The following is a 13,146-nucleotide window of genomic DNA, read 5'->3' as shown; positions in this document are numbered from 1 at the left end:
TTTAGTCCAAAATCGCACTTGAGGTCACAATCAAAGTAGTGCAAAATTTTACAAAACCTATTTTTAAGAAAATTTACGAATGCAGTAAAGACAACGCCTAAGGTTCTGAATTCTCATACATCTGTTATAAATCTGTCATAAAACTTAACTTATACTATAAAAAAACAGGTGTCTGTAGGGAATTTCGCGGACAAAGGATCTGTTGAGAGTACGGCATGTAGATATTGAAATGAAATTAAAAACAAACGCGTGGAATTTCGGTCGGTTTCGACAATGGCTTTCTTCCGTGAACACTTTTTTATAATCATTTTAATATTTTTATGTAAGGTGCTACGAAAAGAATACTTACTCCATGTGATTTCTCAAAATAGCTAATTATATAACGAGAGGCCCGACACGCTTCCGGTTTTAAGCAGGTGGCTTAAGCGCCACTTCCGTTTGGAAGACCACCTACCCTTTCTTATCTTGCCCAGCTGATGAGACTCGGTCGCGAGTTCCTTTTGATTCCCTATTTTGGGAAAGAAGCGGAAGGGACTCTAAAAAGGGATCCGTACTTCGACCCCTAAGGGCCGCCCCGAAGTCGAGACAAAACCCGGGAGAAATTCGAGGAAATGGGAGTTAGCTGTTCGTCACGAAAGCAAGCTAGGGGCGCTAATCATCGGACAAGACCAAACCCCTTACCTGGATCAGAAAAGACAGAAATCGATTGGTTTCGCGGCCAATCCCCGCAGTAAAGAAACAAATAAATCCCGAACAACGAACAGCGTGTGACTCCCTTTCCAGTTATCCCGATCAGACTTTCATAGTTGAAATATTCGCTTTTCGCTTACAATAATTAATTGGCTTTATTGCATTTTCATGTGTGTCGTGTTGTGTTTACATCGTACTGTTTAGGCCTAAACTCTTTTCCCTCTTTCGAAATTCGATCTAGCAGTGCATATTGGTGGAGACGCTTGGTTGTTGCTAAATTACTTAGCTATTTTGCATCGAAAAATCATTCAATTTTCATTTGATTTTCCGGTTTTTCCACCGCGTGGGTGGTGAAAAGGCTACTTTCGTTGGCTCGCCAGTCCGAAAAACGTGATTTTTCCGCCAGAAAGTGTGAAAAACACTTTATTTATCCGGCTTAAAAGAGACGGTAAAAGCTGCGAAAACATACCAGGTATAACAATCGCTAGAGAATATGGGTGGGTTTACTATGAGTACTCACTCGAACTGCAAGCTGTTGGCGGGACTTTATGTTTGTCTCGTCGCGTTCAGTCGCTCCTTTGCGGCTACCTATCGCTCTCCCGGCGGATGTCTGCTGGTCGAGGGCTATGCAGGTAGCTAAGACGGGGCGATTAGAACTTTTTTTGTTCGGCCGGTCACCGCATAGCATTTGCGCAGCTATGTAGTGTGGCCCGCTGGAAGCTTGGTCGAAATCGGTTTCGGTTTGACTAGGTGAATCGTTCGGCGAATGTTGGTCGTCTATCAGCTGACAACCAGCCTGCTGTCGGCCCCCCGTGGTGCTAGCAGCCGTAGTGCCGCGTTTTAATGTGGCTGGGTGTGAGGTTGATGAAACTGGCGGGAGTTGCTGTTGCTGCGACCCCGCGGTGGTTCGCGACGGGCCCGGCGTCCGTCTCTAGGGTGGAAGCTGCGGTGGGTGTGCGTACCTGTGGCTGATGGTCGGGTTAGATACATGTCGGGGTTGCGCCTTTGGCGGTACGGGTTGTGAATTTTGCCCATTTGGGTCTCCACCTACCTAATATTCGAATGCACTTTTTTTTGGCACTGCACTTCCCTAAGCTGCCCTTTGGTTTCTCCTAACACGGACTAAAGCGAAAAGAGGGACTTTAAGATAAGAACAACTGGTCGCGGAATCACACTGACTTAGTTACCTGTCGACTTTAAGTAAAGAAAAACTATTTGATCCTGACTCTACTAATCACCGGACGTAAGTGAGCTTGGAGTCTCAATCGTCCGCTGATCGACCTGATCTAGCTTGACTTCGCAACCGGAACTACCCGATACGAACAAGTCGCACCGCGAAGTCAAACAATTAGATCCCATTTCGCGAATTCTTCGAGTAGTCCTCGTCTTCCCCTTCTGGACCCGAATAATAGAGGCCCAACTTTTGCTTAGCCAAAATAAGTGCACAAAAGCCCCCGAAAGAGGTCATTCACCTGACGCCAAAATAAGAATGTGGTCGGTGGCCTACAGAAGATAGCTTCTAGAGTCACGTGCTTGCCGCCAGAATTGTGTCGGTCACTCAGATGTGTTAATGATTGATGATTGTTCATTTGGGGTGGTGCTTCATATGGTAATGGGTGTTTGTTTCGTTCTTGTCTTTAATTATTTTGATTACGGCGAACTTTCTATTGGCATATGTATTTGAATATTAATATAAATTATTGTTACATTAAGATAAGGCTTATTTATTTAAGTAATTTAAATGAATGAATTCTTTAATTGGTTTAAGTATATTTAGCAAATTATGAATAAATTGTTTCGATTTGATGTACCCGTTACATCATTCCGTGCAAAGTTACGAAAAATTTGAATGGCTTGAATCGAAGGTTCAAAGTCAATCAAATTTTTCGTAGGTTCGTTTTTGTCAGTTTGAACTAAGTTATTGATTTTCGGGGTCATATGGATTCAGCGTTAACTTAATAACTCCTCGCTATTTACAGGAGCTCCTAAAAGGGCCTGTCACTGACCATCAACGACGTGAGTCTCCGGTCTCCAGCGAAAATCGCAAAATTAGTTCAAAAAGTGAAAACTAAAACCCACAAACTTATTTACTGCCGATGTAACACTAACAAGAGAAAAGGAAAAAAAATAAAATGACTAAAAAGAAAATGAAATAGGAAATGAAAAAAAAATATTTACAAATACTATCTAAAAAAAAACCAGAAAATGAGAAAAAAAAAGTAAGTAAGCTTTAGATTCAAACAAAAATCTTTGCTACTTGCTACAAAAAACCGTTTAAAATAAAAAAAAATACTCCAGGAAGTTTACGCTAAACTATGAGGAAGGAAAAAAATATTTACAACTATCAATTATTAAAGGAATATGAAATATACAAGATTAAAACAAGAAAAACTGCCTGAAACTATTGATTTGGTGAATGAGAGATGATTTGAACAAAAGCAAAGAAGTTTTTCAAAAGGTTGTTTCGATTCCGGTTGACGTCCAGTAGTTGTGGCCACCCCTTTCGTACAAAAAAAACTACTTAAATTTGCTGCGTTTATAACCTAAAGTATCACCACTGCTGGCTGAAAACGTCTGGTTGCATTTGCTCCCACACCTGGTTATACCGATAACGGAATGCAAATGCTCCCTTTTCAAAACGAACCCCGAGGTTTGAGCAAAATATCCTACCCCTACCTTTGGCGAGAAAACGGATATTGACCATTCCTCTTAAACGAAAAAAACCGAATTTTCTCCCTGTTTGTTTCCACAAGTAAACCTGTTCCTTTATTCTCACAGGGAGTCCACTCTTAAAAACAGAACTCATTCGAAAATAATTCTCTCCTGAGATTCTGAAGTATCACTTAAATCTACAATTAACTCATTCATAAATCTTATTCCATTCAGCAAACATTCATACATCAGAATCCACCTCCGTGGACTCCGACACGCATTCCGACAAAATTCAATCAAACTGGCAACCACAATTTCAAAACGTCAAACGAAATCAAAACAAACCCGAAAAAAAAAGTTCACTCTCGCTTCAACCGCCAACTGGAACAGACGCCAGGGAAGTGATAACCAATCTTTTGCTGTGAATTTTTTTATTGAATCGCGACACGTGTTCTGGAAAAAAATTTTTTTTGAACTATCCAATAACGGATGGTGGTGTAAGATTGTGACAAGAGTGGATCCACAGTACGGTATTTATTAATCAATTTAAATAACATAGCCTTAAGTGAATCTAAAAACTCATCGAGAAATTAAAAACCAAATGCAAGATGGCTTCCGTGGGTTTGAGGAAGATCAGACCCAGCCAACGAAAAAACGGAAAGAATTGGAACAAGAAGAAAACTAGAAAAAAATCTAAGCGACTCAGAAACAACGACGAAGAAAATAAAAGAAATGAGAAACAAAAAAGAAAATAAATCTGACCAAAAGACCGACGAGGAAGAAGAACCTCAAAGACCAACCAAAAAATCTAGAACAGAAAAATCCGGAATGAGAGCAACAGAACATACAAAACTTTCTTTATCGAAAAAATTCAGGAAGATAACAAAGACGAAGAGGAAGAAAACAAGAAAAACCAAGAACAAGAAAAACCAAAATTTATTCATCCTATGGAAATCGCCAAAATCCTAAAAAACATTGGAGTAAAAAATTATAATGAGCTTAAAGGAGCAGGGCCAGGTAGGTTCAAAATAAGCTTTAATTCCCCTAAAGATGCAGAAGTGCTTATCAATTCCGCAATCTTGAAAAACGATTTCAAATATCGAGTTTACGTACCTAAAATGTTTCAGGAATCTATTGGGGTCCTAAGAAACGTACCAATATCTTTTACTATACCGGAGATTCAGGAAAATATTGACTCAGGAAAAAGGAAGATAATTAAAATCGAAAGAATTAAAAAGATGAAAGATAAAAAACTAATTGATACAAACGCGATTAAGATCTTCGTCGAAGGCCAAGATCTTCCCGAATCAGTAACTATCTACGGTATTCCCACAAAAGTTAACCATTACATCTTTCCAATTAAACTTTGCTCGAATTGTTGGAGATACGGCCACAAAAACAAAACCTGTAAAAGCAAACAAACTGGATGCGAAAACTGTGGTCAAACCCATGAAATTAATGACTCACCATGTACACTTTCCCCTAGATGCTACCATTGCTTAGGTCCACATATTGTAACGGACAGAAACTGTCCCGAAAGAATAAGGCAAGATAAAATTAGATTCACAATAGCTACCGAAAAACTCACCATAGCAGAAGCACTCAACCGATTTCCGAAAAACAAAACTACACAACCACGAATCAATTCTCTACAAAGCTTCCCCCCTTTAATAAATAACCAATCACAAAAACCTACAACTTCAAGAAACCTCAATCCACCAGAATTATTAACACCCACACCACCAAAGCAACAAACCATAGAAATTGATAGAATCACTGAAAAACTTAAACAAGACCTCCTTAAACAACTGAATATCACAAATATCTTCAACAAAATGAAAGAAATTCAAAGCTCTATTATTAAACATGCAAATCAAACAAAAAGCAAAAAGGACCCCTTTGACTCAGATATCTTACTGATCGAAATAAGCGATAAAATCAAGAAGCTTATCAACCAAGAACAAAAGCTAGGATAACATCAACCCCCGTCGTTATTACGGAATACTAGGAAGAACCGGAGTTGATCTGCACCAGAAGAGTAATCCATTGGATGCCCTTCTGGGAAAGTAAAATCTAGTTCTCCCTTCGTATTCCTAAACAAATCAAATATAACATCAATTACTCTGAGGAAAAATTGAAACACCTTAACCTTTCATATCAAAAGATTACCAAAATGTCTAGTCTAAGAAATCTTAACCTTATACAAAACAATATTACAAGCATCAGACCTTCAGATACCAGAAAAACACTCAAATATTTCCTCAATAAAAACAAAGTGGACATAGCATTATTACAAGAGATTTGGATGAAACCTGGAGAAGAATTCAAATTCCCCGGATATAAATTCATAACATCACTGAGACCGCAAGGTCATGGTGGAGTAGGTATTTTAACGGCAAACAATATCAGATACGAAGAAATAAAATTCAACAGCATAGATCCTATTGAAGCAATAGCCATAAAAACTCTGAACACTTTTCCCAATCTTTTTATAATTTCAATTTACATTCCTCCATCAATTAGAAATCAAGATATTAAAGAACCCTTAAAATCAATACTTAGTAAAATAGAACAATTGAACATGACAACAATACTTGCGGGCGACTTTAACGCTCACCATGAGACATGGAACCCGCAACAAAATTCTTGCACACGAGGTGAACTCGTTTCACATCTGTTCGACGATACCGAATTGATACTAATGAACGATGGATCTCCCACGTTAATAAAACCTCCAGGGACCCCAGAATCAGCTATAGATTTAACACTTATATCCTCAGACATAGCAGACAAAATAGAATGGAAAGTCTTAGATCAAGAATTCAGTAGCAACCATAAAGTAATATCATTTAATATCATCGACTCCTTCAAATCATCCGAGAAGAGAATTTTTATAAATAAAAATAAAGCTATTGAACAAATCAACACAATCAACCCAGATTCAATCAAAAGCCAATATGACATTTCTACAGAGATTAACGACAAAATAAAAAACTGTACATATACCCTCGACTCATCAAAATCCCCAAAACCTTGGTGGAACGAGGAGATAGAAAAACTTATGAAACTAAAAAATAATAATTTGATAAGATATTTTAGGAATCAAACTCAAGAAAACTACCTTGAATTCAAAAAATCGAAAGCCAAATTAAAACAAATGATTAGGAAAAAATCTAGAGAAAGTTGGACAGAGCTCATAAACTCGATAGATCCGCAAATGAATCAAAAACAACTGTGGGACACCATTAAAAGAATAAGTGGAGGATACCCATCAAAAAATAATCAACATGTTCTAAACGATACTAATTTAGCCCATGAATTCATGGAGTTAAATTACCCAGAAAATACTGATAATATTAATTACACTCCCCAACCAACAGATAATAAGATAGTTATTAGTTACAAGGAAATTAATAAAATGATAAAACAGAAAAAAGAAAGGTCAGCTCCAGGTATGGATGGACTATCATTTTATATGCTCAAACAAATCCAACCCGAACTTTTATCCAAGATTGTTGAATACTTAAACGTAGTTGCGAACAACGGAAATATACCAGAGGAATGGAGAGATATCAAAGTCGTCCCGATACTAAAACCCACAAAAAATCCGAATTCTCCGACATCATATAGACCAATTTCCTTACTAACAGTACTTATAAAATTAATAAATTTCCCTGTAAAAAATATCCTCTGTAAATACTTAGAAAATAACAATCTGATTCCACAGTTCTCTTTTGGATTTAAACGTAAAGTATCAGCCATCAATTGTGTAAATACCCTTATATCATATATACATAAAAGTAAAAGAGAAAACGAAGTAACATTAGTAACCTTTTTAGATCTATCTAAAGCATTCGATAATGTAAATATTCAAAAACTATTAAATATCCTAGACAGAAAGAACATTCCGACGGAAATTATAAATTGGATGTACCATTACCTATCGAAAAGAAAAGCAATATTGAATCTCAACGATGGAAACAATATAGTAAGACAAACAAATAAAGGACTCCCCCAAGGGTGCCCTTTATCCCCCGTTCTATTCAACGTTTACACACAAAGTTTACATGAAATAACTAACAATAGAAAAATACTCATCCAATTTGCCGATGATTTCACGGCAGTAGTTCAAGCTAAGTCTATAGACCAAGCTACCCAACTCATGAATGAATTCCTATCGGAGATAACATCCAAAATGACAGAAATAAATATGAAAATCAACCCCGATAAATGTGGAGCAATGGTTTTCACAAATAAGTTACACCCTTCACTTCAGTTATACATAGATCATAAAAAAATAGATGTTAAAACAGTACATAAATTCCTTGGAATACACATAGACCATAGACTAAACTTCAATAAGCATATAGATACAATAGTCACAACCGCAAAGAGAAAACACAACATCCTCAAAATGATCACCAGACGAAAAAACGGAGCCCACCCTAGTACAATGATAAATCTTGCAAAATCTATAATTCAACCACACTTAGATTACGGCCTGACAATTATCTCATCAACATCCAAAACATCCTTCAAAAAACTTGAAACATTACAACATCTATATATACGTACTTCCTTGCGATATTTAAAATCAACACCTAATAACGTTATTCTTACAGAAGCAGGAGAGCTTCCGCTCAAAGAAAGAGCAGCCTATTTAGCACTCAAAGAAGTAGCAAAAACAATCTACAATAACAATAGCCCGATAGTTAAATTCCTGCACGAAGCCATCCACTCAGAAAACATCCATAAACATAGATCTTAGTTAGAACAAATGGCAAACATAAACAAGTCCCATCTTAAACAATTATCAAAAAAAATCCCATTACTTAAATCAAATAAAGTTAGTATAAACTCCCACATTTCATCGCTTTCAAAAAAACAACTCCCTATATCAGTTCAAAAGCAAATGGTATTAGAACTAATAAAATCTAAATACTCACAAAGCCATATAATCTTCACGGATGGTTCTAAATTACAGGGAAGACCTGGCTATGGATTCTACGACGAACGTGATAAAACATCAGTCAGTGGTAGACTAAAAACACAATTCACAATTATGAACGCCGAACTCGTAGCGATCCTTAAAGCTATCGAATATATTATAGAAAAACAAATTTACAACGCGACAATTTTAACCGATTCAAAAAGTGCAACAGAATTACTCTCACATGACACTTCAGGAGATAATTATCTTATTGCGAAAATACACCAGATCATCGACCAATCAAATATAGGAAGCCTCAATATTCAATGGATCCCAGGACACATTAACTTGATCGGTAATGATAGAGCCGATACGGCGGCAAAGCTAGGAACGACCATGAATAACATCAAAGAATTAGCCCTAACATTAAGCGATTTACTGCTTAATATTAAAAACGAAACATGGTGCATGTGGAACCAGGAATACAAAACCATATCAGTAGATAAAGGTGCTTACCATTTCAAAATAAAATCCAACGCTACTCCGAAACCATGGTTCCATAACATGAACCTTTCAACAGACGATACTATAATATTATCAAGACTGAGAAGCGGTCACATAGCGACGAAAGACAGGCTTAAAAAATGGAAACTAATAACAGACGACAATTGTGACACTTGTAAAATCACTGAAAATATTTCCCACATACTTTACGAATGTATCAAATGGAATAACTACAGAAATAATATCCCCTTCTTGAAAAACAGAACAGAATTAGAACAAATACTTAAAAAAAATGACCACGATGAGATTAAGCTCTTGGCTGAATTCATTAAAAAAACTAAAGTAAATGTATAAATGTAAATTTCAAATCGATATCAACAAATACTGTGAATCTATCTCGTGTATACGGTCCCAACCCGAATACAAAAATACTGTTACCAAACAGTTACTATAATAGTTATAAAATCATTTGGAATAGCGTAAAAAAACTTTAAGAAAACGACAACTGACATCGTAAAAAACATTCCACCTATTGTGAATTCCAAAACGACGGTCTGTTGAATATGGCGTTAAGTTATGTTACTGTTTAAAACTATTAAAACACTTATATGGAAGAACTGTTTTACAAACAGTTGAGATAACGTTCAGAAACCGCTCATGGAAAACATACTCTGGCCATCAAACTGTTTTTGCTACAGTTATTTTAAAAGTTAACTGGTAACTGAACATTTACAGTAATAGTTTTGAACGATCCGATATGACGTTCTTCCAACGCTATGTGAACCGTATTCTGAATCGTACGGAAAAAAGGGCACGCACACATACACAATAAAGTTTTCGTTTTTGTATAAAATTAAAAGAATTGTAATTTTTAGATTTTATATTCATTTTATTCATTTCTACATGATATACCTACTTTTATTCACTTCTATAACACACTTATAGACATAATAAGCATCAACTCGATCACCAATCATCACTGGGCGAGTTCACAGTGGTCAAATGGAAAAGGGATCCTCCTGGAGTGGCGGGGACCCATTCAGAACCGGCCCCTTCCGACTGAAGGATTTATTTTCTGGTTCCTATTCCTCGTTCGTGTTTAGGAGGAGGTCTTTCGTACATACCATCCGTGTCCGTGCCGTGCCCGAACGTTGGCGTAGCTCCCGATCCAAATGTTAGGATGGCTTCTCTCAGCATGACTTTTTCTCTCCTCCTCCAACGAATACGCGTTTTGCTGAAATAAAAAAGAACCTTTCACATATTTATTAATAATCAATATTGTTTATGAAACTCACCTGTTGGTACATTGCTGCTGTTCGATTTCCTGTTTCTCCTGGAAACAGTTGCCGATTGCCGTTCGGCGATCCGGAGAGGTTGCTGCTGGCACGGTGTCCGGTAGTTCGATTGAAAAGCGCGGAATGAAAATTTGTTGTGGTTGTTGATGTTGGTGATGTCGGCAGTGATGCCAACTAGACTGTTTTTTTTCTTTCTCAGAATTATATAAATATGGAGTTAAAATGTGAAAATAAAAAAGAATTATGGATCTATCGATGAATTTTAGAAAAAAAAAAAAACAAAATTCAAGGACATTGTGTTTAGATCATACATCGTTGCAAAAATTAATCGAAAGTAGAACTGATATTTCTTGAACTCAAACAGCAAAGTGTTCTACACAGTTCAGTTTATTTTATCTTTTCTCAAAAAAACAAACCCGATATATTTTTTCTTGGCTATAGGGTTTATATATGTGTTTTTTTGAATGTAGTTATGATTAATAATGACAAAAAAAATTTTTTTAACGTGTTTAATATGTTAAACTAAAATCAAATTTAAATAGAATATCAGAAGCACCTATTGGTATCCTTAAGAAAAGCTTGTATTGTATCTTTCGTATCTAACATTTAACCGCCATCAACTTTCAAAGCATCAATACCGGTAAGTGCTATCTCAAGTGTTAGCGGGACACATTCTAGGTCTTATTTAAGGTTTAGCAGTTCATTTGCGCACCGGTAAGTGCTAAACTGGTAATTGAATAATTGATTCGATAAAAAAAATTCAAAGACATTTTCATGAATCCGGGCTGAGTTTTCTCTTTTCAAATCATCTGGCATCTCTGACCCGCATGTCGGTCGTTTTTGACGTGAGTTTGACATATGACATGGATGCTAAGCGTTATGGTTCGAGAACAGTTTAACGATTATATTGATAAATTGTAGTAAATCGTTGAACAATTCATTCACCTTTCCAGATATCATCACAATTCACAAAAACGTTCGTTTTATGTTCTTATCGTTGTCGAAGTAAAGTTTAAAATAATAGCTACGTTTACGGAGACAATCACTTTTTCTGGGACCGTGGGTGTATCGTATTGACTATTTGTAATATAGTTTTTTAGCATGCGGGAAGCTATCACTCTGTTAAACGGTTAATTCAAAAATCGCGAAACGTTAATATTCCCTTCCTACAACCACTTAATTCACAACAAAACTTGGCTGTCATGGACCAAAGGTCTGCGCCAAAAGCGAATGAGAGAAAAAAAAAAGTTCGACGCGTGTACTGGATAGAGTGAAAGTTCCGATGGGTCCGGGAGAAACGTTTGTTCCGGTAGATCTGTGGTCCGCAGCCGACGGGGGTCAACCAAGGAAGGAGCAACCGATGTCCGGTGTGTACGTACGATGGTATGGACGGAGAAATTGCTGCTTCCCGCTCCTAGATGTAAGTTTTGTTTTGTTAATGTTTACTTTCAGAGTGGTCTCGCTGGCAGTTATCCTGGACGAAGTGGCCATCCTCGGTAGGATCTGAGACTGGGCGGACGCAGTCTGGTGGCGTTCCTAAAGAGGATTTGGACGGAATAGCAACCATGTAACGGCAACCGCGAAACGGTAACGGCGGCGCGGCAACGCTGGAGTGGCAACGATTATTTTTCTTGTATCGCAGCAGGTAAGTATGTAAATTTACGGTTATTAAAGTGTTGTTCAATTTTTCAGGTGGAAGGTTCGACGATGTGAAGCAGGTCCTCTTCAGTAGCGTTCCCCGGAAAAATTATAGAGGCTTCGAAAGAAGGGTCCCTGGATGATGTTGGTTCCGCTTCCAAAATGTCTACGGGATCTGAATTTCTGTCCGGGTTCCGCGGGAAATGTTCCTTTCGTCGACCGAGGATGAAACAGGCTGCATAAAGGATTCTCTTCAAGGAAAACTGTGAGTTTATTTTAAGTTTTTTTTTAACCTATCCTAAGACTAATTTAGAATTAATGAATAGGGCATTAGGAAACTAACACTACTAATTTTACTATTTACACATGCGCAATCGGTTCAGGCCGATCTAAGATTTTTCTCCCGTTAGAAAAGAGGTTCCTTTCCGCGCACGAAAGTTGCCCTGGTTATTTTGCGTCTTAGATTCCGGTACCCTCAGCTTAGATGAAATTGTGTCTTTCGCGAGTCCGTCGAGATCGTTAGTCGGTTTATTGTCGCATAGTCGATGTTACATAGCTGGGGGAAAATTTTAGTCGTGTTTCATTCCGCTGAAAAAAAGGGAACAACTCCTGGAAGAGTTGTAGACAAACTCTTATTTTGAAAATTGTTTCGGTTCCCTCAGCTCGGATCGAACCCAGTCTTTCCTCGCGAGTCCTTCGAAACTGAAAATATTCCCTGGATCGGTTTGTTTTTTGTTACTGATCTCTTAAAAGGTGCATAGCTGAAAAAACGATCGTTATGTTAGGTTTCGTTGTTGTTTGTGTGTAGGCGTTTAAGGTTTGTACTGTGGAACACTCCGAGGCGCTTTCCACTGTCATCCTCGAGTTCGTAGGTGTTTGTTCCAAGTACTTTTCTTATAACCGCCTGCTCGTATTTCGGAGCTAGTTTTTTGCAGAAACCTTTGCCTTTATCTGAAAGGTCGAATGTGTGCTTTAAGACCTTTTCTCCCACTTCGTACTTCGGATAGTTGGTGTTAGAACGGAGGTTGTATGTCTTTGCGTGTTTATCGTAGGCGTGTTTTAAATTTTCTCTCACCTGCTGGAATAGTGAGTCTGTTCTCTCCGCCTGTGATTTCAGATTTATTTCTGGTGTTCGTTGGATTTCTCTCATCGTGGCGTATTCACTTCCGTCCGAAATCCTGTTCCTACCGAACATGATGAAATATGGACTGTATTTCGTGGAAACGTGAACCGCGTCGCGAATCGCGCTGGCAATAGATTGCAAGTTATCCGCCCAATGTGAGTGTGCTTTCTTCAACGTTGCTCGAATTGCCGTCACAATCACTCGGTTGACCCTTTCGGTATTGTTTACCTGTGGATGGTACGCTGGCGTGAGCCAGTGTGATACGTTGTAGGTGTCCAATAAGGTTTTGAAGGATTTGGAGATAAATTGTGAGC

At 37.7% G+C, this 13,146-nt stretch overlaps 1 protein-coding gene across 1 annotated transcript; it reads right to left on the bottom strand.

The window, feature by feature from the left end:
• Positions 1-9,644: 9,644 nt before the first annotated feature.
• On the bottom strand, positions 9,645-10,900 carry LOC129752259 (uncharacterized). The gene is made up of 3 exons (XM_055748045.1): positions 10,895-10,900; positions 10,072-10,250; positions 9,645-10,010 (listed from the first exon to the last, which is right to left on the bottom strand). The coding sequence occupies exons 1-3, from the start codon at positions 10,898-10,900 to the stop codon at positions 9,845-9,847; spliced, it is 351 nt and encodes a 116-aa protein (XP_055604020.1). The 3' UTR covers positions 9,645-9,844.
• Positions 10,901-13,146: the final 2,246 nt, after the last annotated feature.

Source organism: Uranotaenia lowii, chromosome 3, assembly GCF_029784155.1.
Source record: "Uranotaenia lowii strain MFRU-FL chromosome 3, ASM2978415v1, whole genome shotgun sequence".
NCBI lineage: Eukaryota > Metazoa > Arthropoda > Insecta > Diptera > Culicidae > Uranotaenia > Uranotaenia lowii.
The sequence above is the reverse complement of the archived record's forward strand: the minus strand, read 5'-3'. Positions and strand labels throughout refer to the sequence as shown.